The following is a 27,957-nucleotide window of genomic DNA, read 5'->3' on the forward strand; positions in this document are numbered from 1 at the left end:
GCAGTTGGGCACATGCCTTTAATCCCAGCAGAGGCAGGGACCTCTGAGTTTGAGGACAGCCTAGTCTATGGGGGAGGGGGGGAGTTAAGGACTTCTAGTACTACACAGAGAAACCCTGTTTCAAAAAAAAACAAAAACAAAAACAAACAAACAAAAAAATCAAACCCAAAAAACCAAACCAACCAACCAACCAAAAAAACTAAAACCCACCATTCAAGCCGTGGAAATCACTATTTATTTTAAGTGCATCAAACATGTGGTTTGCTTTACTTAGTCTAAAGTCTAAGGTTCATTCATGCTGCAGCACATTACAATTTCCTTCCTTTGAAGGCTGAATCATACCCACAGTTTGAGATATATCAGACTTTGTTTCTTAATCATACCTTCTGCGCTTCATCTTCGACAAACAATGCTATTATGATGTGAACGTACAAACACTCCAGACCTAGCTTTTTCCCCTTTTTGTCTGTTTGTCTATTTATTTATTTATTTATTTATTCCAGACAGGGTTTCTCTGTATAACTATGGATGCCCTGGAACTCACTCTGTAGAAGAGGCTGCCCTTGATTCACAGAACTGCCTGCCTCTGCCTTAGAGTGCTGGAATTAAAGGCATGTGCATCACCACTTGGCAAGACTTCGTTTTCTTTTGGGTATATATTTAGAAATGGAACTGCTGTAGCATATAGTAATTCTATCCAAAAAACACTCTTTGGAGACAGGAACTTTTAAACAATTATTTTTATGTGCATATTTTGCCTGCTCGTAGGTCTGTGCATCACATGGGTGCTCTTAACCCATAGAGATAGATCTTGATGTGTAGCCCAGGCTGACCTCAGGCCCCAGTGTTGGATTAGAGATAAGTATCATGATATCTGGCTATATTGCCTTTTTGGATTAGAAACGTCTATTTAAATGCTTTGCTCATTTCTGAGTCAGGTGTTTCTGTCATTGAGCTTTAAGGCTGATCTTATATGTTCTGTTGTTACAGTATGTGCATCTACATATGAGGCCTTGAGTTCAATTCTTAGTGCTGCTGAAAAACAGCAACAACCTCCCAAACCACAAACAAAAAACCTCACATACACAAAACAACAGCCTCCAGACTACTTGTTTTTTTCCAGTCAGTTATGTTTAGGCAAAGATTTTCATCTGTGCAGACATCAAATAACAGTATACTATACCTGTGTTGTCCTCAGAAAGGAGAAATCTGGTTGTGGCATTCCAACAAGGGAACAAACTCGAGAAAGTTCAGTTACTGGTGTGGACACAGGAGGGATCTGGCCTGGCCAACACACACTATCCACAGATGGAACATTTTGGTATTCATTAGTACCATGAGACTTGTTCATATAGCATGCTATCAAGAAAGGAAAGGGAATATCATATTAATAAAATGATCTTGGACTATCCAGATGTGGTGGCATGAATAAGAATGGCTTCCATAAACTTATATTTAAATGCTTAGTCACAAGGAGTGTTACTGTTTGACAGGATTAGAAGGATTAGCAGGCATGGCCTTGCTGGAGGAAGAATGTCACTGGGGGTGGGCTTGAGGTTTCAAAAGCTCGTTACAGGCTCAGTCTTTCTGTCATTCACTGCTCTAAAGCCATGTGTGGGAGCATGAGAATGAGGACTAAACCTCTGAAACTGTGAAGCAAGCCTACAATCAAATTCTTTCGTAAGTGTTGCCTTGGTCATGGGGTCTCTTCGCATCAATAGAACAGTGACCAAGCCAGCGGTTACTGCAGCCTTATAGTAGATAGAGCAGAAATGCTAACTGGTTAAAAATGACAGGCTGGGCAAGGTGGCTTGCACCTGCAGTCCTGAAGCAGAAGCATCCCACCAGTCTGAGGCTTGTCTGAGAAACAAGGTAAGATTGTCTCCAAAACCAACAGAAAAGGTTAAAAAGTAATCACCAAGAGTGAACTTAGATGGATGTAGTTAACTGATGATAATTACCAAGATAACAATTTTAAACTGGGCATGATGGAGTATACCTGAACAACAGCATACTTCACTGAAGAATTAATCCTTTTCTTGAGACAGGGCCTCTCACTATGTAGAGCCTAGAATTTACTATGTAGACCACACTGTGCCCTGTTTCCAGAGTACTGGGATTAAAGGCTGGGGGGGGGAGGGGCGTGCCACCATATCTACCCCCTACTCTCTACTTTTGACTAGTCTCATAAAACTTAGATTAGTTTCAAGACCAGGCTGGCCTGGTCTTGAACTCCTTATCCTGTTGCCTCTACTTCCTAAGGGCTGTTCCTACCATGCAACACTGGGTACTGAACCAGGCCTTGTGCATACTAATTAGGCACTTTACCACCTGAGCTATAAGACAGCCTTGAACCCTCTATCGTAGAAAAGAGATTAAACACCTGGGCCTGGTGGTACAGATCTCTAATTCTAGGTATTTGGAAGCTGAGGCAGGAAGATCTGAGTTCAAGGCCAGCCAGGACAACTTAATGAGATCTGAAAACAAAGTTAAAAAAGAATGAGGGGTGTAGCTTGATGCTAAATGACTTGGTTAGCTGGCTTAAGGCTTGGAGTTCAATTTCTAATAAGTATTTTACAAAACCAAAGGGGGGGATAGTAAGTGACCTGGCCCAGAGTCACAGAACTAGTTAGCTTTATGACACAGTGGCTTATTATATGTGTGCGATATATGTGAACTCTGGTCTTCATAAATATGTGGCAAATACTCTTTTTTTTTTAAAGTTTTCTAAATTGCTTTTTTTTGAAAAGATTTATTTATTTATTATATATACAATTTCTGTCTGCATGTATACCTGCTCACCTGAGGAGGCACCAGACCTCATTATAGATGGTTGGAAACCACCATGTGATTGCTGGGAATTGAACTCAGGACCTCTAGAAGAAGAGCCAGTGCTTTTAACCTCTGAGCCATCCCTCCAGCCCCATGGCAAATACTTTTAATTGTTAAGCTACTTCTCCAGCCTCTAGTTTACAACAAACAAACAAACACACACACACAAACAACAACAACAAAAACAATGGTTTTGGTGAGCTAGCTTAATGGGTAAAGGCGCTTGCCGCCAAGCCTGATGACAGAGTTAATCCCTGTCTGGAGCACACACAATGGAAGGAGGACTGACTCCGCAAAGCTGTCCTCTGACCTCCACACGTGTGCTGCACATACACATACACTAAACAAGCAAATAAACAAAGTTTTTTCAAAGGAACCAAATGAACCAACTTTTGGGAATGATATTCACTATTAGAAACAGGACTTAGTTAACTTACCAAGCTTCTTACTTGGTTTAGGATGTGACGACACTCCATGCTCATCTCTTCTATTAGAAGAAATAGTGGCTTCATTATCAAGTTGCTTCATATCACTCTTACTGTCTGCTGTGTCAGGGCTATCAATTTTCAGGATTTCTTTAAGCATCCGTGTTCCTTTCTTTTTAGAAAATGATTCATAGGGAGATGGGGTAAGAAGAAAGTAAATGTGAGACCTATGTAGCTTATTCATTTTTCTTCTTGATTTTTTTGAGGTTACTTTTTTTTTTCTTTTGAGGTGTTATCCTTATGCATGCTAGATAAGAGCTCTACTATTGGACTATCTCCCCTGCCTTTCTCTTTTCTTTTGAAGAATTCCCACTGGTAAAGATTAAGATGCCGTTGCTGGTGAGATGGCCCCTCTTCCAGAGGTTGTAAGTTCAATTCCCAGCAACCACATGGTGGCTCACAACCATTTATAAAGGGATCGGATGCCCTCTTCTGGCATGTAGGTATACATGCAGACAGAACACTCCTATATCAAAATAAATAAATAAATAAGATAAGAGTAAGATGCTAACTAAATTAATCTAAGAAAACTAGATGGTCAAGAGCTGAAAAACATTCACATTTCAAAGAACAGAGATAATATTTATTCTATTTAACTTTTAGCCTTTTTAAACAACAGCAATATTTAAAAAGTAGGGATCTATGGTCTAGTGGAAAAACAAAAACAAACCCCCACAAAAACAACAGCATAAAAGGAAGACTAGGGGCTGGAGAGATGGCTCAGTGCTTAAGAGTACTGACAGTTCTTCCAGAGAATGTGGGTTTTCAATTCCCAGCACCCACATGGCAGCTCACAACTGTCTATAACTCCAAGATTTGACATCCACAGAGATACATGCAGGCAAAACATGAATGCACATAAAATAAAAATTAATTATTTAAAAAAAGGGAGCACTAAATTGCTAAAAGCAATCCTGGTTTTCCTCACATGATGACAATGATGCAATAAGAGACAGAGACCCTGAACAGATGCATGGAATATGCACATGTAGCTGCTGAGCATACGAACCATAGCAAATGACTGCGGTGAGAGATTGGCCTCATCTGAAGGCTCTCCGTGATGAGGCAACTGTACTTCACTTTCCTTAGAGATATTCAAAGATGCTAAAAAGTTCTCAATTCCAGAGTGAGGCTAAAAGAATAAATATTGATGCATAAAGATAAAAGTGGAAAGTAGTAAAAAGCTAGATTTTACTCTAAACAGTCAATATTTACTTAATCATTTTCTTAGATGTAAAAAGTTTGAGAAGAGTCACCAAATACAGGACTTATTTATTTATTTACCTTGTCAATAGCATTTGGGTAACCAGTTACAACCTTCTGGGCTTCTGAGGTTCCTGGACTTTCATTTCTCTTCAATAGCTTAATATTACATCTGGCAGACCCTCCAGAAGCCTGTAAGAATAAGTTTCTTGTGCAAGTAAGTTTATAGTTACTATTTGATAGTATTCCATATAAATTGAGCAGAATATTTTATGTACTGTGTCCCCTTTCTAAAGATTTATTCGTTTTTAATGTGTGTGGATGTTTTAATTCCATGCATGTCTGGGTATGCCATGTAACACAGGCACCATGTAGGTGCTGGGACTTGAACCCACGTTCTGTAGAAGAGCAGGAAATGCTTTTAACCAGTGAGCCAACTCTCCAGCCCCAAGAACTGCTTTCTATTAATGCCATAAGAAAAAAAAAAAAAAGACAGGGAGGGACTAATAACTTGAATAGGGAAAATTATCTTTATTTCCATTAGCCTATAAATAAGATTTCACTTTCTTTCAATTGTGAATATAGACAATAACAACTGATTGGGACTGCAGGTTCATGGACCACCACCTCAATCAAGAAACAATCAACTTCAGATGAGGTCATGAGGCAGCACTCTCATGATGGGATAAACAGCTTCAAAAGGAGAAAGAAAACAGCCTTTTCTTTCTAACATGTGAGAATTTAAGATGGGAGCCTCTACTTAAAGGCCAATAAGAAAGCCCTTAAAGGATAAAAACCTTACCACATCCTAACTGTTGATTTAGTACTATTGTTTCTCTCAGGCTTACATGTCTTACTTTATTATTAAAAACATTATTTTGGTGGATATAGTGGCACACAACTCTGATTTCAGTACTCTTTTGAAGGTAGAGGCAGAAGAGTCAGGAATTCAATGCAAGCCCGGCTATGTGAGTCAAGAGACCAACTTGTGCTACACTGAGACCTTGTCTAAAAACCAGTTGATCCCAAGTCTGGACTGAGTGCCCCCTCCCTTTGTTGTTGCACTGATAGAAGCTGAACCATGGACTTTCACACAGTAGAGAAACACTCATCACTGAGCTACGTTCCCAACTGAAGAGCTCCACTAAAAATGTGCATTAAAGTATAATATATATATGCATAAAAGTATACATATAATTTTGCATGCCAAATTCTTTGATTCTTAACATGTCCACATGCTCCTTATTAAAGACCAGAGACTTGGTAAAACAAAACAAAATGTATGATCTCAGCTCCCTCATTCTAACTCTATACAATCTGACTTTTTAAAATTTGCTGCCAGTGTATGTACACTCCTACATATTTTATAACACATAAAAAAGCTTTAAGTAACCAAGTTTATTTCCATTTTAAACATAAAGAAGTTGAGGCTGTTAAGAACTGCTAAAGGCTACCCAACTCTTTAGTGTTAAAACAAGGATGGCAGATGTCTCTACTCTGAATCCTGACTCCAGCTGTGTAACCATCATCCAAGTGACTGTGACTCTGGCTTTCACTTGCACTCCTTATAGATTATTGAAAAGGCTGTAAAATATACTTAAATGCTGTGCAACAACCAAGTGCAGAAAAAAAAATACAGCTATTCCAAATTTCATTTAAAGATAAAATTACCTGTTTATTGGTCAACTTTTGATTCTGACACTCAGCTTTAGGATTCTTATATTCTTCCTTAACTAGAGACAAGAAAACAGACATTTTGGGAAGTGAAAGAGCTTATTAAATACCATTTAAAATCATCAAGTACTCACTACAGCAGATTAGCATTTAAAGGATTTCAAGGTGTATAGTTTCCTCCTGTGTCTGTGATTCCCTTTCCCCCTTCCTTTCTCCCTGCTGTCAATGCTGGAGATCACACCTAGGTGCTGGTCCATGCCAGACAAGGGCTCTACCACCAAGCATAGCCCCAAATGAAGAGACATATGAATGGAAGACATTTATAATCCAGGTGAGACAGAGAAAGATAACTGCAGATAATCAGATGGGGAAGGAAAGTGGCATCTGAATTGGGTGTTGAAGGTGTGTGAGAAAAAGACATTAAAGCAGGAAGGACTGTACTTATGCAATTCTAAATGGGTCAACTCTGCAGGATGTTAAGGAGTGATACTGAGCTTAGTGGAACTGAAGGAGCAGGTGAGTCATAACCTGGGAGACACATTTGGAATTTGGTTGTAACTACTGAGCAAACAATAACAGAAAGACTCTGAGTAGGTAGTAGTCTGAACAGAATTGTAATTTAGTGGGATTAAATTATGAGCAATACACTATTGGCAGATAAAAGGAGAGTAAGAGACAAATAAGAAAGTTCTTAAAACTTGTTTTTGAAGCTGAGTGGTGGTGGTGTACACCTTTAATGCACTGGGAGGGAAAGCAGGCAGATCTCTGGGCCAGGGTCACACAGAAAAACCCCGTGTCAAAACTATCAACAATGAAAATGGTAACAAAACCAACCAACCAACCAAAAAACCCCAAGCAAACAATTCCCCCAATTTTTAAAAGTTTATATGTGTTTCTGTTTATGTGTGCATGTTATACGTGCACGGAGGCCAGATGTCAACAACGGTTTCCTCCTTTATCGTTTTCCATTTTACTGTTCTGGATAGGGCTTCTCACTGAACTTGGAGTTTATCCAATCAGCTAGTCTGGCCAGCCAATGAGTTCCAGGCATCTGCCTGTCTCCACCTCTACCTCCCCTCAGTGCTGGTATTACAGACTGGGGTCTTGGTGCCTGCTTCAACATATGTGCTAAGGATATGAATTCAGGCTCTAATTGCTTTAATTTGAGACAGGGTCCTGCTATGTACTCTGGTTTGTTCTGGAGACCACTGTGTAGCTCAAGGCTGGCCTTGAACTTGTGGCAAGGTCCTTCTGACTCATTCTTCAGAATGCTGGGGTTACAGGTGTGAACTGTCATGCCCATCAGGGTAAGGTGAAAAGACAATAAAGAAAATAAAGCTCGAGAGATTATCATATTTATAAGACTTAGGAAATGAAAGGATACAGAGGTGAAGGGGATGAAGACATGAAAAGGACAACAGTTAGCATGGGATCTTCCATTGTATTAGACATACCAGGTTATATAGTTGTTCTATGACTCCTGCTAACTCCCCACCACTGGACTGTTTATTAAGCCAGTGTGGAGAGGAAAGAATAAAAGTCTGAACGTGGTGACACATTCACTCCTGTGTTCCCAGCGTTTAGGTAGTGGGAGCAGGAGGATCAGGGTTCAGTCATCATCAGGTACATAGTGAGGTTCCGGCAAGCCGGAGCTAAGGGAGACTGTCTTAAACAACAACGATGTTAACAATATCATCACAACCAGCAGCCAAAAAAAACCAAAAAAATTAAAAAAAACAAAAACAAAAAACCAAAAACAGGTGAGAAGAGAAAAAAGGAAAGAAGATACAAAGGGAAGAGGAGGGAGAAAGTAGCAGGACATGAGAAGCAGGAATAAAAAGAGAAGGAAATAAGGAAGACAGGAAAGAAAGGAAGTAACCTTATAAGAAGGAAATGAAAATGTGAGGACGCACATGATTAGTAAGCCTTTATTGACACATACAATCCACATGGCAACCTAAGTAACTGTGTGAAGAAACAATCTCAGGAAGTTTTAGAACATTTTCATTAAATCTACAAACTTTAGCCGTCAGCAGATGCATGGGGAGGTAGATAAGATACATGTGCTGTGTGCATGTGTGGAAACCATCTTAATATCTTCAATAACTTATGCTGATGAACAATAGAAAACCAAGAGAAATCAGGCTCAAGTCCAGTTGGTTTTCTGGTGATTTCTATCAAATAACTTAAAGAAGTAATGTCATTCTTTCCAAAACTCTTCAAAATATAGGAGGGCCTAAATCCCAGTTCTTTCTATCAGGTCTATATTACCAAGATATCTCCAAATTAAAAATATCCCTCATGATTATGCATGCAACAAAACAAAACAAAAAAACCCTAAAATACTAGCAGTCTAACTCTTCAAGCATGTCAAATTGATTATGAACCACGACAGAGTACGATTTACCCTAGGAATCCAAAGTTGGTTCAGCATAGGAAATACAATTGGACACATCACATAAGTTGAATAAAGGATAAATTACCCCAACAGGTACAGGAAAAACAAAAACAAAACTCATCAAAGATCTAGTGGTGAGGATAAGAGTGGGGTGATGGCTCATTCAGTAACATGTTACATCAGCTGCACCAGCATGAGATTAGTTTGGATCACTAGCATCTCTGTAAGAGCTGCACTGGAAGCATCTATTACCTCAGCTCTGGGGTAAGGGTGGAGACAGGCAGATCTCTGGTGATCATGGCCAGCCAGTCTACTCAACCAGAGAGATCCGGACTTGGAGACTCTATCTTAAAAAAATGAGGCGGAGAGTTGGGTGGTGGTGGCACACGCCTTTAATCCTAGCACTTGGGAGGCAGAGGCAGGTGGATCTCTGTGAGTTTAAGGCCAGCCTAGTTTACAGAGCAAGTGCAAGGGCAGCCAAGGAAACACAGAAAAACCCCGTCTTCAAAAACAAAACAAAAACAACAACAAAAAGGGTAGATGAAGGCTGGACAAATGGCTCAGAGGTTAAGAGCTGTTCTTCCAAAGGTCCTGAGTTTAATTCCCAGAAACCACATGGAGGCTCATAACCATCTATAATGAGATCTGGTGCTCTCTTCTGGTATGTACGCAGGCAGAATGTTATATAATAAATAAATAAATAAATAAGTCTTCAAAAACAATGTAGATGAACAGCAAGATGCCTCAGTGGGTAAAGGTGCTTGCTGCCATGGTGGAAAAAAGAAGCAACTTCTGTAACCTGATTTCTATACATGTCCACAAAATAAATAAATGAATGTAATAAAAAGTTTAAGAAAAAAGGTGGAGAAAGATTGAGGAAGACACTTGACATCTGACCCACATATGCCTACATGCACATGCAGAAACATCTTCATGAACAAATAAGCCCTCATATAAGAATTTAAAGCTCTAGGTATGTAGCTCAGAAGCACAGTTTTGCCTGATGTATCTGGGTTCAGTCATCAGAACTGAAAGAAAGAAAAACAGGAAGGAAGAAAAAAGAGAGAGAAAAAAAGAAGAGAGAAAAAAGAGAGAGAAAAAAGAGAGAGAAAGTAATAAATACCAGAATTTAGCTATTCTTAGGTAAAAATAAGAATTAAGAAAATAGAGAATTTCCTCTGTGATTGGAAAAGACAAAAAGTTTACTTTTAAGGTCAAGGTTAGGCAAGGATGCCTGTTCTTTTTTAAAAACAAAAAATTAATATAGTTTTATCAATAATAATATTAAAATAATGTAGAAATAAATTTAACAAAAAGAGCCTAAGGATTATGTACCAGAAATGGCAAGATATCAGTGGAAGAAATGAGGAAGAACTAAATAAACCAAAAGGAATTTGTGTTCATGGGCAGGGAAATGGGATGGTGTTGAAGACACTGCACCCAATGTGATCTATGAAAATTCCAGGCACAGTTTTTGCAGAAATAGATAAGATTATGAAAAATTCATATAGAAATGCAAAGACCCAGAATAAATGAAATCACCCTGAAAAAGGCAAACAAAGCCGGGGGACTCAGAACGGTTGATTTCTGAAAGGAAAGCTAAAGTATGGAAGACGGTGTGCTGCATGTGCAGATGAGCAGACTGGAATTGACAGCACCACGAAGACGCAAAGTCTGCTGACTTTTTGTAGGAGTAACGAGAATGCAACGAGGAAGAGCAGTCTTTCTCACAACTGTGCTGCCACTGCGCATCTATATGCAAAGCATTACTAACTACACCATCCTCAGACTGCAGACTCTAAGTGATGAGTCTTTTATCTGTTACTCTCTCTGTCTCTGTGTGTGGGTGGGCACGTGTGCGCCATGGCATGTTGATCAGAGGACAACTCTGGGGCTTGTCTCTCTCTTTTCACCATTGTGTCTTGGGGATTGAATTTACATTGCCAGGCTTGAATGGCAAGAGCTTTACCTGCTGGGCCACCTCACTTGTCTGATGAATTTAAAAGTATGAGATATATTTCAACAAAGCTGTTTAAATAACCAACTACCAAAAGCAACAACCAACAACAAAAACCAACAACAAAAAGCAGATAGCACATTAATACTTTTCTATTTAAAACTTACGTTTTTGGTGAGGGTCATGTTTTCTTTGCTGATATTTGACACTATTGTCATTGAAGCCGGATTTATGTGGGTGAGTTACTTGACTTATTTCTTGAGGTAGAGCTGTACCCTGAAAGTTAAAATTCTCAGAAATTAATTAAATAGAACCTTGATATCATAACTTTAAATAATTTTAAAATTATTCTAATAAAAATTACATAGCTTATTAGAAAAACATGCAGAAAACTATACAGAATTTTAAAAACTACTAAAAAACCACCCTTGGTAATAAGAATCATTAATATAATAGCCATCACACTCCAGGATTCCTCTCTGTGTTAGTTAGAAAGCAAGGTAGTTAAAAATCAAGTACCTTCCCAAGGTTCTCTTTTCAATAAAGAATTCAACCTAACTTTGCTTAAAGCTAACAAGTTCAGAAAGTGAAATGTTTGAATATTTCTTCATAGTAAAAACTCCTCTAATCTTTTAAAAACATTTCCTTTATTTTATATGTATAGTTGTTTTGCTTGCATGTATGTCTGTGTACCATATGACCACATGTGTGCCTGGTGTGTGAGAAGGTCAGAAGAGGGCATCAGATTCCTTGGAACTGGAGTGACAGATGGTTGTGAGCTACCATGGGGGACACTGGCAGCCAAACCTAGGTCTTCTGCAAGAGCCACAAGTGCTCTGAACTGCTGAGCCATCTCTCTAGCTCCTTAGAGACTAAAAATTTCTAAAAATTTCTCTAGATTTGCTTCAAAACAAACTCTTTTACTATAAGTGGCAATAGGTAGCAAGTGGGTTTAACAGAAGAACAGAAGTTGGATGTGAGCAAGCTAAGGAATGGGGACATATGGAATCACCTACATGATTATCTAGACTCATTACTGTTAAAGATTTTCCATTAAAAAAGTTTTAAAATTGATATCTTTTCTTGTGTTTTATGAAAAGTGAGGATATTAACTCATTTATGTTCCTTTCTATGTTCCTTCCCCCAATAGCTGATTTTAAAATTAATGTTTTTTTTTTTCTTCTTTTTTTTGAGATAGGGTTTCTCTGTGTAGCCTTGGCTGACCTGGACTCACTTTGTAGACCAGCTGGAGTTAGAGGCGTGCGCCACCGGGCCTGGTAAAATTAATGTTCATACTTCTAAACGAAGCACAACTTTCCAGCAAGACTGATCATATACTCACAGTAATTAAGACAGTTTGTAAGCTGGGCGTGGTAATGCACACCTGTAATCCCAGCACTCTGGGAGGCAGATGCAGGTGGATCTCTGAGTTCAAGACCAGCCTGGTCTACAAAGTGAATAGAAAACACACACACACGCACAAACACACAAACACACACACAGTTTATAAATAGGCACAATAGGAAAATGACATGGCTAAGTTTCACATAAGTATTTTATAATTTTTCTTCTCTGTGTGTGCATGTGTGTGTGTGTGTGAATGTATGTGCTTTTACATCAACGTCTGCATCCCTTCCTTAAATTCTTCTCCACCTAATTTTTTATCAAGGTCCTTCACTGAATGTAGAGTTCACCATTTCATCTAGACTTCTGGCCAGAAAACCCACCTCACCAGGGCTGTGGCTACAGACATGAGACATTATGCCTGGCTTTTAATTGGGTTCTGGGGATCCAAATTCATATCCCAGCACTTTTCTAACTGAGCCAACTCCCCAATCTTAAGATCTTTTGTTTTTTTTTGAAAGGAAAAGAAAGCTAGAGGGCAAACAGAAACAACTTGTTATGGTTGAATCTGCTGAGGAAGTAAAAGCAGAGGCTGGAGAACTTTAATACAACGTAATTTTCATCTTTGTGCTCTTGGCAAGTCCTGTTTATCTTCAATTCTGGGCACACACAAATTCACATTGGGCATAAAGGAACATCATGTCCTAAGCCAACACTGAGTTTGTTTCTAAATGCTTGTGATATAGGATGGAGTTGGGGAAAAACCCAGTGAGCTCACATGCACAGAAACAGCCAGGGCTCTTCATTCTTTGACAGTCACATGGCATGCAATTCTACCATCATGGCAAGATGGCTGATAGCGCTTTTGGGAAGAGCAGTACTTTCTGAAGGGTTCAGGGGCTAACGAAGTGAATTAGAGCATAAGGATCAATAGACAGGCATGAATAAATACTGTGTGTCTACTACTGCCAGGCATGTTAAATGTATTTTGCTTCCATTGTCTCAGTTTGAGTATAGTAATGCTACCATCATAATAATGATGACATATTTTTTTATTTTGTTTCACATATAAATAAAAGTAATAATTTCATTGAAGAATTATTGATATTTGAGCTCAAACTCCAAAATTCAAGTTTAATGTACTTCAAAAAACAGATATATAATTCTAAATGGAAGGCAAATACTGTAGTTTTGAATCATTCTTTGGGTCATAAAAAAAACCTAACTTATTATTTATGTGTGCATGTGCACATGTGCACATGGCATGTGCTGGAGTTACAGGTGGTTGTGAACTGCCCGACATAGGCAACAGGGTCCCTGGCTGTCCCGGAACTTGTTCTGTAAACCAGCTGATCTTCAACTCAGAGATCCACTTGCCTCTGCCTCCTGACTGCTGGGATTAAAGACATGAGCCACCAACCCTGACCAAGCTTAGCTTCTTAATATTAATACTTTATAAATTTAAAAGTGTTGATTTAGGTAGCTTACAATTCTTGGAATGTACAGGAGAGACAAAACATGGCTGTGTTCTGCTGAAATAAGTTGTATCTGATAACAAATATTACTTTCAGATTATGAAATAATATATCCCTTGAGTCTCAAGGGAAGAGCAGTCCATTTAGCAGTAAAGGAAGAACACATATTCTAAGTGGACATATTTTATGTGAACTAGCATGGTTACATTTTTGGACCAAGAGTTCTCAGAGGTTTCTTGTCTTAGAGAAAGAACTCAAAGAAAGACAAGAAGAGACTCAACAACAACAATAGCAACAGGTTTGTCAGAGCAAAGCACCAGTGTACTCTCAAGACACAGAGGGCAGGCTCAAGAGTCAGTGTCTGTCCTCATGTTTTAGTTACCCTGAGTTTTTCTTAGGGTCTTGTCCATGTATCACAGATCTTTCCACACATCTAGGAAGGGACTGTTTTATCTTGAATGGCCCCACAAGGACTGTCACACCACATGGTCAGGTGCCTGGCAATGAAGTCACAGGCCAGGATATACTTTCAAAATTTCTATGCTATTGTTTTTGGCTAGTTATTTAATAGCTCCCACCCTATCTTCCGTATCAGTTACAGATTACAACAGACCTTAAGAGTGGGAGGAGTCAGGCTGGAATCCAATGGTACTGAGCAGGAAGCCCTATACATTTAAAAGTATTAGGGCAACACATTTTTAGGGCTGGCAAAGATGTCAGCAGTCTTGATTGCCTTCATTTTATATGTGTGGTCACAGCAGTCCAGAGAACATTATTTGTGTAACTTTTGACAGGAAACTTGCATTCCAGAGCTTGAGGTTACTACAATATACTGCTACAGGCATAATTAGGCTTCAACTCAGAAGATACTTTTCCCAATTATGCCTTGAGGTCAATACAGGTGAAAGGGTCATTAAGAAAGATTAAGAAATATTATACACAAAGAACTCCAAGTAAAAGAGATAACATATGGGAGAATATTGAAAAGAGGTTAGGTTAGGCCTGAAAAGAAAATACAAGATCTAAGTGTGGGAACTGAGAAGTTCAGTGATTTAGGATCTAGTTACAAAAAGATAACAGAAAGATTGCAACTAATTTTTTTTTAATTTTAATTTTTTTAGTTGTGACAGAATACCAAAGCAGCACTCGGAAAGCCAGTGTGGACATAAGAGGATAGACAGGGACTCAGCTAGATCTGGAGACACAAAAGTTCTTCATTCCAAGCTTTTTAGATTGTATGAATGGGCGGTGATGGCGCAGAAACAAGAACAGGAGAAGCTGGGGGTTGATTTTGGGACACCCTGAGGTTGATGTGACAGTGCAGTGTCTACATATATGCTTTCTTTACAGACCAGCAAAACTGGATTAAATACTTGATCGAGAGGTCAGAACCGGAGATTAATTATACTTAACAGACAGGTAACAGTCAGTCATTAGTCAGGCGTAAGGCAAAAGGGAAAAGTTGTTCAGTCAGTGAAATAGTTTCCTAGTGAAATGTTGGAAAATCAAGACTTAATAAAGAAGGTGCATGCAAGAATCAGGACAATGTCCACTCCCTAACCACCCACTAATTCATTTTATGAAGCAAGGTCTTGCTGTTATGTAAGAAGGCCTTGAACTCCTGCATAAGCGATTCTTTTGTCTTAGTCTTCTGAGCATCAGAGAGTAGCTGGGAATATAAGTATGTGCTACTGTGAACACCTTGGTAAAGCTTCCTTTTAGAGCAAAATTCTTTTGAGCTAGTATAGTGGTGCAGACTCATAATCCCAACACTTGGGAGGTAAAGACAGGGATGAAGAATTTAAAAATGCCTGTAAAAGTTATTTGTCACTTTCAAATTCTTCTTTCTCTTTTAAAAAATATTAGTATTATCAATCTGTAGGTGTATAAATGTTTGCCGCATGGATCATGAGCAGCATGTTCTTAACCACTGAGCCTGTTCTGCAGTCCCTTTCTTTTCTCTCTTAAACCCACTCAAGTCTTTCAGTCCTATTGGTGGTGAAACTGCTCTTAATCAAACTGCTTTGTAGATGCTAAAATCTATGGTCCATTCTAAGCTTTTTGGTGCTGGAGATTAAACGTAGGTCCTCATATATGCTAGGTAGGTATGCACTTTATTCCTGATCAAAATCCTTAGTTCCAGCTTCCTTAGTCAACAGGCATTAAATTACAAAATTTTCTTTATTTGTATTTGTTTGAGTGCACCTATGTGCATGTTTGCCATGGCATGTGTACGGATGCCGGTGGACAACTTGTTGAAGTTGGAATTGAACTCTGGTGATAAATTTTTGTAGCATGTATATTTACCCACTGAGTTAGCTTAATCTTTTTAAAAATTAATTTTTAGTTTTCATGTTTTTAAAGATTTACTTATTTTTTATGTATATAGGGTTCTGCCTGCACGCCAGAAGAGGGCACCAGATCTCACTATAGATGGTTATGAGCCATCTCACATGGTTGCTGGGAGTTGAACTCAGGACCTCTGGAAGAGCAGCCAGTGCTCTTAACCTCTGAGCCATCTCTCCAGCCCTCTTAGATAATCTTTAAGGTTATTGTTATTACTTAGACATGGTCTTACTATGTAGCTCTGGCTGACCTGGAACTTGATATGTAGACCAGGCTGGCCTTGAATTCACAAAGATACATCTACCTCTGCTTCCCAAGTGCTGAGATAAAAAGTGAGCATAACCACACACTGAAATTATTTTTATTTTTTGAAGTCATTTTTTTATTGTTTATTTTTATGTATGTGCATGTGTGTGTACGTACTACAAGTCAAGGTAGGGTTTTAATCCTTCTCAGATGCTGCCCAACTTGTTTTTGAGACAGGGTGTGATTGGGACTTGGCCTACCCCAAAGGTTAGGCTGGCTCATCAGTGAGCTCCATGGATGTGTCTGTTTTAGGTCTCCTGTGCTGGTATTACAGGCCTGTGCCACCAGGGCTGGCATTTGCAAGTGCTGGAGGATGAACTCAGGTTACATGACAAGCACTTTCCTGACTGTCTTAGTCACTGCTCCACCGCTGCGAGGAGACAACATGACCAAGGCACCGATTTTAAGAGTGTTTGCTGTGGGGCTTGCCTACAGTTCCAGAAGTTTAGTCTACTGTCATCACGGTGGGGAGCATGGCAGCATGCAGGGAACTGGAGCGGTGGCTGAGAGCTACACCCTCATCCACAGACAGAGACAGAGACAGACAGACACACACACACACACACACAGAGAAACAAAAACACTGGGCCAGGTGTGGGCGTCTGAAAACTTCATCCCCAGTGACACAGTTCCTTCAATAAGGCCACATCTTCCCAATCCTTCCAATCCCATCAGGTAGTTTGAATTCCTGGTGACTCATTCAAATACATGAACCTATGGGGCCATTCCTTTTTTGTTGTTGTTCTTTCGTTTTTTGGAGACAGGGTTCTCTGTGTGTATGCTTGACTGTCTTAGACTCACTTTGTGGACCAGGCTATCCTCGAACTCACAGCAACTGGCCTGCCTCTGCCTCCCTGAGTGCTAGGGTTACAGGTGTGTGACGCCACTCTTATTCAAACCACTACACTGAGCAATTTTCTCAGGCTAGTGAATTTTTTTATTTTGTATTTCTTTGAGACAGGTTTTAGAGTAGCCTAGGCTGACCTCAAACTCCCTATGTAACCGATTCCATTGCCTCTTCATCTTGAGTGTTGGGACACCAGGAATGGTGGGCGCCATTCTTTTGTGCTCATGCATGCAAAGACATACATGACTGCGCACTGGCCCATGTGCAAGTGTACACTCGGTGGACTGCCCACCCCTGATTTTTTGACAGTTTTCTGCTGAAGCTGAGTTCGCTGATTCAGCTGGCCTGGCTGACCGCCAAGCCCCAGGGATAGCCCCGTATCTGGCTCTGCAGCTCTGGGATTACAGCAGTTACAGCTGTACTGCACCTGGCTTTCTAAGGCAGTTGCTGAGGATTGAACTCAGGTCCTCATGCTTTCACAGCAAGCACTTTGCCAACCAAGCCAGTTCCCACTGCCTCCTCTGACCTGTGTTGAAGGGCTAAATTCCTGCAGGATAAGGAGGCTTTGTGTCCTTGCCTGCCATCCCAGACTTATTACTCTATGTAAATGTCTGCTTATATTTAGGAAAACCCTCTATCAGCATTGTATATCCAAGAAAGGAAAAAAGTAATGAATGCCACTAAGGCCTTTGTTAAATTCAAAATGTAATCACTTCAATTTTGTGGAAAAAAATAATAAAAATAAAAAATAAAAATTATGACAAAACTGATTTCAAAGACAAGTTATGTTCCCACTTACTGGTTGAAATTTATTGTATGTCTAAAAGGAATTGTGAAAATTCATGATTGAAACTGTCATGAAATTTGGAGAGAAAAATAACACTGCAAATGAAAAGAAAAACACTTCTTTAAACTAACTGTCCATCAAACAAAGAATGCTAACCTTCTCTTGTACCGTCGGCTGAAAATGTTGAATTTTTCCAGATCCCTGTAGAGATTGCCAAATGTTGCAGAATTCGTCATCACCTTTTGTAGGTACCTAGTAAATAAAAAAATTATGAAATATGGTATTAAAATAACTGTTTATTAAAATTATTGAGTGATAAAGAGACTACTTAACTGTCACTTTTGAATGTCTCAGTCCCCCTGCTGAATGTATTAATTCCCAAAACACTGCACTGGAATGTAACTAGTCTTCATAAATACATGGTTCTAAGTGGTTTTATCAAAAAGTATTTAAATCCAAGACAACCACACTCTAAAGATGATAATTATTAGAGGTAGAAAGGTCATGAGTTTGAGGTCAGCCTCAGCTATGTAACAGGTCTGAAGCCAACCTGGACTTATGTGAGACTCTGTCTTAAATTTCCCTTTCAAAGGATGATTAAAACATATCCCCACCAACAGATTTATTTTCTATTTTCTAATGTGCTAACCTATTAAATCAGTCAAACTCAGACCTAAACACTTTATTTAGAAACCTCCTTTGGTGGCCTGGTGATAAACACCTAGAATCCTGGTGTTTGCAGGCCGCAACAAGAACAAGAGCTCCAGCCCAGGATAGCTACCAAGTGAGAACTTGCCTAAAAACAAACAAACAAAACTCTCTATCTTACTTAGAAATAACCTAATAAATTAAAAAACCAGCTACTGTAGATAAATGGTGTCATCCAGATTACAGCTAGGAAAAACATGTACCAAAACACAACACTGGGCCCCTAGCAGTACTGTTGACTTTAGGCCTGCACTTAGGCAGTAGAAGCAGAAGCAGACAGAGCTCTCTAAGTTTAGCTTGGTCTAGCCTACAAAATGAGTTCCAGGCCAGCCACGGCTACAGAGTGAGACCCTGTTCAGAACAAACAATGAAAAACTTCATTGTGGTTACTTGTGCAACTGGAGAGAATTTTGCTTGTGTTTGTTTTGTTAACATTTACGCATTCACATTTAACATTTACCTATTTTTTTAAACTTTTCTACAATAAACATATCAATTTTGCAATGATAAATGATACATGTGTTAAAAATATGACTAGGCCTAAAACTTGGAACTATGAAATTAAAAATTAAAAATTGTGTTAGTGTCTTACAGGCACTAACACAGTTTTTATGCTCAGAAGGATGAAGAACACAATCACGAAATGCATGGCAAGAATTTGAAACTTGAACCTTGTTAGGTTTGCATAGGAGGGCCTCAATCTCATGTAGTGGAAGATGGCCTCAAACTTCTCAGCCTCCTGCCTCCAGCTCCTAAGTTGTAGAATTTTAGGTGTGTGCCACCACATCCAAGCTTGAAACTTGTTTTTGATGAATATGACATAATCCTCTCCCCATTTATGACTCAAATTTATTGTCACTCATAAGAGGTATCATAGGACATTTAGAGTATATTAAGAAATTTAGGTGGTGTGCTAGTCAGTTTTATGTCACTATGACACAAACTGGAGTCACTGGGAAGAGGGACTTTCAAACCCGGAGGCAAGTCTGCGGTGTTTTCCCGACTGATGATTCATGTGGAGGACCCAGCTCCCTGTGGGCACTAGCCTTGGGCTGGTAGTTCAGAATGCGCTAAGAAAGCACACTGAGCAAGCCAGTAAGCAGCACTCCTCTGTGAACTCTGGATAAGCTCCTGTTCCAGCCCTCTCTGAGTTCCTGTCCTGACTCCCTCCATGATGGACTGAGATGTGGAAGTGTGTGCTGAAATAAACTTTCCTTCCCAAGTTGCTTTTGGTCATGGTGTTTTATCACAGCAATAGAAACCCTATCTAAAACAAGTACTGATTAGAAAATAGATATATTAAAAAAAAGAATATTCTCGAGCTTGTTATTTAAATACATATATTTCTTCTTCGCTATAACTGTAATTTTGTTTTTTGAGACAGGGTTTTTCTGTGTAGCCTTGGCTGTCCTGGACTCACTTTGTCAACCAGGCTGGCCTCGAATTCACAGAGATCTGCCTGCTTGTGCCTCCTGAGTGCTGGGATCAAAGGTGTGCACCACCACACCTGAATGTAACTGTAATTTTATGACACTGGTAGAATACTATTAATAGTACCTTTGTTTGTCTTTTTGATATAGGACACCAGTATGTAGCTGGCAATGAACAAAGCATGAGTGGTCCAGGATAGCATCCTGCTTCATCCTTCCAAGTGCTGGGATTAAAGGAGTGTATATCTAGCTGGGCAGAGGTGGTGCATGTCTTTAATCCCAGCACTCGGGGGAGGCAGAGAAGGCTGATTTATGAATTTCACGCCAGGCTGATGTACATAATAAGTTCCAGGACAGCCTGGGCTACACAGAGAAACCCTGTCTAGAAAACCAAAACTCAAACAAACAAACAAACAAACAAACAAACAAAAAAAGGTCTGTGTCTTTACATCACGCTTTGCGTTTTTTGTTTTTAAATCAAAAAAGAAAACTAAAGTCAAATTAGGTTTTCACTTAGGAGTTCTCTATGATTTCTGACTTGCAGGAAGAGTGGGAAGAAATAAAGACTGAGAAACTTACTTGAGTAGGAACAAAAAGTGACTGAGGAGAATGGTTGAGGTCTCCCAAATGCCCAGATGAAACTGACAAATTTGCACTAGAGTAATTCACAGCTGGTTGTGGTTTCACAATGGCTGTCAACTTCTGATTTCCAGTTTCAGACCGACTCCCATGAGAAAGGTTCACCAAGGCACTTGTTGGCAGTCGGTATCCCCTACCAGGTGAGCACCTACAGTTAAGAAGTTATGTTAGTGGTGGCTTCCATGCTACCAGTTGAGAGGCAGGGATAGAAAGAGATCAGGAGTTCAGCGTAGGCCAGTCTGTGCTACCGAGTATGACCTTTCCTTAAAAATGGGAGTGGGGGAGAAAGAAATTGGAAATTAATTCAGGGTTAGATCCCTGCACTTGAAAAAAAGGAAAATAAGTCTTTGTCAATGTTCTCAACTCTAATACCTCTTCCTTATTCATAATACCACGTTTTTATATGAGGACACTGAAATAGTAGAGTTCTTTCCTGAGTTCCAGGTTGTTACAAAACAAGTATTTTCATGAGAACTACACTTACTACAGTGTTTGCATTCTGCATCTAAAAGTGAATATGCATGCAGATAACCTTTCACACAGGTTTCCATCAGAGCCTGTAACCAGGAGTGGGAGAAAAAGAGAAAACAAAAAACCAAGCCAGGCCTGGCCACTGTGCATGCCTCTAATCACAGTATCGGAGAGGCTGAGAGGAGTATCAGGTGTTCAAAGCCAGCCTTGGCAACATTTCAAAACTGAAACTAGTACACTTAGATGTTCTTTCAAAGGTCCTGGGTTCAATTTTCACCAACCACACAGTGGCTTACACCATTTATAATGAAACCTGGTGCCCTCTTCTGGCATAGAGGTGTACATGCAGGCAGAACACTATATAACTGATAAATAAATCTTCTAAAGCAACTCAAAACTCTTACTGTTTTAAACTTGAGAAGTTCTAATTATTGCTTTTCCCCGTCAGAGTCAAATTTCCTGACTCTATTACTATATTGCCCTTCACTCCTCACAACACTACACCCTGGCTAAGCACCCAAATCCACTACAGTACACGATAAAGACTTACATGTCACTGAGCTCAGCCAGTTCTATTCCTAAAGTCATTTAACCAGAAACGTTCTTTGTGGCATGTTCTAGCCCATGTTCCTGAGTGTTTTTCACTCTATTCTTCCGTAATGTCCAGTTAACCACTGTTCAGGTACTTATCATATATAATTAAATAATTAACATTACGATCAGTTGCTGAATCTCCTCGGCTGAAGTGAAAAATCAGGACAGGTACTCACTATTTTAACAGTAGTAACTAGTAGTAACTATGATGTCAAACTGTGGACAACAAACACATTTACAAGTAATACAAACTCAGAGAGAGGCTGCAATTGACTATCCACAAAGGACAATTATTTGGAAATACAAACCTTATTGTTAAGCCTCCAGGAAATTCCTCATCAAATAATACTTCAAATAGTACATCAGCTTCTCTACTAGCTGTTAAAGATGAAGAAAGGAGTCAGACTGGAAAACCATACAAGGAGAAACCAGCAGTAAGTTTTTAAGAATGCTCAGAAGCATATGTTTTATTTTAAAAGTTGACCAAAAAACCATTTTAAATATGGAGAATGACATAACAACTGTCATCCAAGGCAACACAAATGCCTAAGAAACCCATCATGTTCTTATTCCTTAAAAGGCAACCCCAACCTTTACCTTGGCAATTTGATTTCCTATATATTCCTTTACCATTTTACTGTCTATGAGCATATCTGAAATAATGTATGGCAGTGTTCTGCAAGTTCTAAAGCATTATTAATCTATCACTGTATCTATATCTATCATCTACTTACCCTAGCGGATATACTTTTGTAACACACTTGTGTTTGTTTCAAAGTTATGAGATTCATCCCTGTTTCCTCAATATGCCTTAGTATTTCTTGTATTCTATCCATGAATATACCATCATTATCTGTTTCCTCTGTTGATGGATACTTAATTTATAATTTTAAAAATTATAAAAATGCTACTATGATTATCATGTAAATGTGTCCTCTATGTAGGAGAATCCTTCCCTACAAGTGAAATTACTAGGTGTTAGGGAATGCATTTAAAAATTTCTAAATTAAAATTGGTATAAGTTATACATATTAAAACTATATAATTTAATATTTTTTACCATATGTAATCAGGCAAGAAGCAGTAAGAAATAAGATAATTATCCCTAAAGTCTCCTGTATCATTTTATAATGCACACCCTCATTAATCAGGAAACTATTAAAATATTGTCATTATAAACTAGTGCATATATCTAAAATTTCATATAAATAAGATTATATCATTTATATTCTTTTTTGTCTGGCTTCTTTCAGAACAACTATTTTGAGAGTCAATCATTTAGATGTATTATTATTTTTCTTTTTTATTGTTGAGAAGCATCTCATTGCATAGCATCTAACAATTTATTCACCTATGTGCAAGCATTTGGACTTTTCTAACTTTTGGTTATCTCATAAGGCTTGGTGTAAAGTCAATCTTATTTTCTCCTGGGTCAGTATCTAGAAATGGAATGAATTAGCTGGATGGTGTATGTTCACATTTTAAGAAATTATCAGGGGCTGATGAGATGACCTGAGTTTACAATCTCCAGTACCCAGATGGTAGAACAAGAGAATGCTTCCTGCAAATTATCCTCCAACTAGGACTCCCTGCCTCCCGACAGTGGCACCCAAGTGAGAACACACAGAACCATTCCACATACACACTTATGCCCTGACACACACACAGAGTAAAGAAAATAATTTATTAGAACACCTGTAATCCTAGCACCTGGGAGGTTGAGGCAGAGGATTTTGAGTTTGAGGTAGTCTGGTTACATATTAAGCTCCAGGACAGTCTTGGCTACACAGCAAGGCCATGTCACAAACAAACTTAACATATGAAGCCAGACATGGTATTGCACAAACTAATACCAAAACTTGGGATGCAAATGGAGAAAGATCACAAGTCTGAGGTTAACCTGGCCTATGATGTGTCAAAAAATAAAAATAGCCCTCTTCAAAAAAAAAAAAAAAAAAAACCTTTAAAAGGACCAACTGAACTACTTTCCAAAGTGGCTGTACTGTTTTCACATTCTCACTGACAGTGTGGGAGAGTTCTAGTCACTCCATGGCACTGCTGACGCCTGCCTGGACGCTTCTTTCTTTCTTTTTGTCTTTCTTTAGTCTTCTGAGAAAGGCGGATGTAAAGCCTGATGTAGGCAGGCTGTCTTTGACTCACTTTGTAGCCAGGGATGACCTTTCACTTTTGTTCCTACCACTGTTATCTGTGACCCTAGATATTGAACCTGGAGCTTCACTGAATTCTCACTGAGCAATCAGCCTATTGAGCTGCATCCATAACCCTCCTACTCATTTAAGCCAGTCTAGCTGGCGTTTGGCAGTATCTTTTTTCCTGCATCTATTTCCTATGGTAAAATACCTGCTCAACTATTATGCTTATTTAAAAAGAGCAATTGAGGTATGGTTCAGTGTCAAAGGCCCTTGCTAACAAGCCTGATGACCTGAGCTCTATCCCTAGAACCTCAAATGATGGAGATCAAATGACTGCCACAAATTGTCTTCTGACCTCCACATGTACCCATATACAACATATAAATGGGGAGCAAGCCAGTAAGCTTCTTCATGGTTTCTGCCTCCAGGTCCTGCCTGGTTTGCGTTCCTGTCTTGGCGTCCTTCAATGGAGTACACTTGGGATATGTGAACCAAATAAACCCTTCCTTCCTACTTCCTTTCGGTCATGGTGTTTCATGACAGCAACAGAAATCCTCACTAAGACACCCAGGTTTTTATGAGTCCTTGGAATGGAATTTGGGTGCTTATGCTTATGTAGCAAGCACTTATACACTATCTCCATAGCCCCATTTTTTAATTTTTCAGATAAAATCTCATTCTGTAGCCTATACTGGCCTGGAATTCTCTATAAATCCCAGGTTAGTCTTGAACTTGTGGTAATCCTCCAACTTCAGCTTCCCAAGTGTTGTGGTTACCAGTGTAGACCAGCATGACTGGCTATAATCTAGTTGTACTCATAAAAGTAAAATTAATATGCACAATTATCTGAAATCTTTTCACTGTAAATAACATCGTGTCCATTCTGAGAGATTTCTAGATTACAAGGTTTATTCAAACCTATAGATTACAATGCAAATTAAGGTAAAACTATGAGAAAGAGACGACAGTTTAAGATGTGATGAAATTTCCTTTCAGTTTCATAAAAATGTAAGCATATTCTCTAAGACCCTGCCTTATTTTAGTGTGATAGTGACAACTATCAAGTTGTCAACAGTTCTTCTCAGCTTCCTCCCCTTTTAATCACTTCTCAGATAATGATGTGACACAGGAGAATTTACTCTGGCAAGTACAACCAAAAAAGTAAAAACAGCTAACACATAAAAGGATTTAGCCTTCTGACTTATTTTCTGCTTAGATGCAGAAATAACATTGAAATCTACATTCTCCTTTACAATGTGAATGCAACTGAAGACATCAAGCACTGGTCTTACCCCCTTTAATTCCAATGATGGTGCCTCGAAGGCCAACTGGCACTGAGAAGTTCTCTCTCACGTTCACAACACGATCAAAGAGACGGAACTCAGCATCCCGATCAGGAATAACTCCATGCTGCTGCTCTAAAGGCTGAATAGAAAAGAGCTGTGTATTCTAAGGAACATTTGAAACCTTTCCTGTTTTGATGTCTGAGTTCTCTTTTTAGAGTGTGGTCTTACTATGCAACCCAGGCAGAATGCAAACTTATTCTATAGCCTCAGCTATCCTCAACCTAGATGTCTTCTGACTCTGTCTCCTGAGTGTTGGGATTACAGGCATGCCACCATGCACAGCTTGAAAAAAATTAATTTCCTTTATATATGCAAAGCAAGAATAGCACTGTGTGCTCCTTTACAGACACTTACTCTGTACAGCAAATGGGGCTTGACCGTTACTCGCACTTTCTTGATACTCTTTCTTTGCTGAAGAAGAAAAACAGTATCATTATTAAAAAGCAAATTAAGAGAAATTAAAGTTTTAAAAAAATCAATATAACCAACCCACTTCTATTATACCACTTATTTAGAATGGATAAAATAGATTAAGTCAACTACAAAAGCTTGTTGCTTTGAAACAGCAGAATAGAAATATAAGAGATGTGTGTGTGTGTGGCGTGCACGCAGGCACCTTAACACCCTGAGCCACCTCACAGCTCTGAACTGTGTCTTTTAAGAATGTAATTACAACAGTAAGGAAGAAAAAAAAATCAACATTATTTTTCATCCATGAATTTTCTAATGTGAATAGAATTATAAGATTAGAATTATAACAAAGAAACAAATTTAAATTTTACAGTTTTGGTATACTAAAGTATATTTACATTATTTGTTTTAATTTCCTAATGGTTGTTGGAATTGCTACAGGATCATTACATACATACGCTAGTTGGCAGAAACATAAAAAATGTTAACATGTTGTCCATTTTGACTTCAGCTCTCAGCAACAAACAGGCTTACTGAAAGTTAGTACCTTGCATTTCTCAACTTCTTCCTCAATTTTTTCAACAATAGCTGCATCCAGAATGTGTAAATCACAGGAAGAACGAGACAGAGTACTGACGGGGTGTCCTTTTAGCCAAGTAATAATTTCTTGAACTTTCTCAGCACTACAACAGAAATAGCAGTAAGTTTTAAAAAACTGATAATAACTTTCTGAGGGTTTATATTAAAAATCTGATAAACTTTCTGGGAACTTTGTATTATGAGATTTAAGCAATTAAAACAAAAATGAAATAATATAAAATGTAACATTAGCTAAACTTTCAAATGGAAGCCTGCAGTTGTACTAATAAATACCAGAAATCTTGCTTACCCATTCTCATTTTCTCCAGGCCAGATGTCATCTTCATAGAACACATCCTCTTGGCTGTTTTTGGCTATATAACTAAACAGTTCTGGCGCTCTAGTAAATAAAGAAATAAAATATTGTTTTAAAATATGCAATTAACCTCACATAAATTTCCTATTAAATGATTCTGTGTTTTAATGGGGACATGTAAAATCTAGTGATGATTATTATATTATTAAAGGATAGTATTAATAAAGAATGAGACTGAAACACTGCATATCCACAGTATCCCTATAACTCCAAGAAAATTCCCATCGGCTGAGAAAGAAACAGTTCAACTATTTAAAAAATCCGATTGTGACACTGATCTTCTTTGATTAAAATGAGTAGATGCATAAAAAATAGTATTTATAGGTTCATTTTTTTTTTCCTTTTTTGAGACAGAACTTTCTATGTAACCCAGGTTAACCTTAAACTTCTAATCCTCTTGCTCCAGCTTCCTCAGTGCTGGGATAACCACACTAGAAAAACATAGACGTTTTTCAAAGTTAATTTTCTAATTTTTGTAACAAAACTGGAACATTCCACAATATAGCAAACTAAAACAGTTTATAAATTTCTTATTCTATTCTTCAAAATTAATATCTTTAGGAATCATGTAAGACTTTTAGTTACATCCAAGCAGATTAAACACATCTTTGGTTCTTCCCCAATCCACTAAAATATCAATGAAGGAAAAAAAAACTGGACAGACAGAGACCAAAAAAAGAGAAATGGAGAAAAATGGGGCATGTAATGTCATATGATCTAAGAACAGACTTTTAGAAATTAGACACTGGGTGGAGGAGACTTAGCTGAATTATAGACAGGAATATGCAGACTAAGCAACAGTCAATAGATGAAAAAAACAGCTGCCAATTACAACCAGTTTAAAATACTTTTGCCTATTGTTTCATGAGCTGCACTAAAAGCAAGTTTCTTACTTCCAGTTCAATTTCTCACCTGTGAACTGCTTTTTTTTTGTTATGCACAATAAACTTGTACAACTAAAAAAGTAGGTAAACAAAGAAGTGTTTAGACAGGTTGGCAAAGAAATATTCTAGCTTTGGTTATTGCACAGACAGAGAGCTGTAGATGTTGTGGACAGCACAAGGAGGGACAGGGCTGTGCAGTATGTGGAATTCAAGCATGTGTAGCTGCTCTACAGCATTCCAGGAGCAGAGCATCTCTAGGAAGCAGACTCTCGAAAGGGGACCAACATGCTTAAGTTCAGTGGGGAGACTTTTGAAATCAACACTTGTGGGGAAAAAAAAAACAAAAAACAAAAAACAAACCAACCAGAACTGGGCAATGGAAACAGGAAGATGTTGAGCTGTGAGTTGTTCACAGTGAATTTCACGGCTGATCCCACAAAAATCTCAAGCTTGGAGAGCCCTTCAGATTTGTCCTGGACTGGGGCAGGCAGGCTACTTTTGCCTCTGTATCTCCTACACCAGGCACTGTGCAATAGAAAGGGACCATGACTCTAGGAGAGGGAGTTATCTTTCTCCACACAATTCCAGAAGAGAGCGTGTAAGTGGAGGGCTGTTAGCAGCAGTACTACTCCCAGGGGAAAAGATCCTTCAGCCTAAGAAAGATCTGGAGTAGATAGGAAGTAATTACAGAATCCACAGGGCAACAAAACCC

The 27,957-nt window shown here is 38.7% G+C and overlaps 1 protein-coding gene across 4 annotated transcripts in view; it reads right to left on the reverse strand.

Annotated features, from left to right (window-relative positions):
• Window positions 1-27,957, reverse strand: part of Xrn1 (5'-3' exoribonuclease 1) — a 97,122-nt gene that overhangs the window by 12,032 nt on the left and 57,133 nt on the right. For 2 of the 4 annotated variants that reach the window (XM_060385500.1, XM_060385498.1), the window contains exons 26-38: window positions 26,296-26,385; window positions 25,954-26,089; window positions 25,350-25,406; window positions 24,942-25,074; window positions 21,805-21,874; window positions 20,372-20,579; window positions 17,811-17,906; window positions 10,717-10,825; window positions 6,192-6,253; window positions 4,602-4,712; window positions 4,327-4,449; window positions 3,282-3,429; window positions 1,184-1,359 (exon numbers count right to left, since the gene is read on the reverse strand). In XM_060385500.1, the coding sequence (XP_060241483.1) occupies window positions 1,184-1,359; window positions 3,282-3,429; window positions 4,327-4,449; window positions 4,602-4,712; window positions 6,192-6,253; window positions 10,717-10,825; window positions 17,811-17,906; window positions 20,372-20,579; window positions 21,805-21,874; window positions 24,942-25,074; window positions 25,350-25,406; window positions 25,954-26,089; window positions 26,296-26,385 (1,519 nt within the window). Of the gene's footprint in view, window positions 1-1,183; window positions 1,360-3,269; window positions 3,430-4,326; window positions 4,450-4,601; window positions 4,713-6,191; window positions 6,254-10,716; window positions 10,826-17,810; window positions 17,907-20,371; window positions 20,580-21,804; window positions 21,875-24,941; window positions 25,075-25,349; window positions 25,407-25,953; window positions 26,090-26,295; window positions 26,386-27,957 lie in introns of all 4 variants that reach the window. The other 2 variants (XM_060385499.1, XM_060385497.1) reach the window with 1 other exon arrangement.

The sequence above is a fragment of the Meriones unguiculatus genome, chromosome 6 (genome assembly GCF_030254825.1).
Source record: "Meriones unguiculatus strain TT.TT164.6M chromosome 6, Bangor_MerUng_6.1, whole genome shotgun sequence".
Lineage (NCBI taxonomy): Eukaryota > Metazoa > Chordata > Mammalia > Rodentia > Muridae > Meriones > Meriones unguiculatus.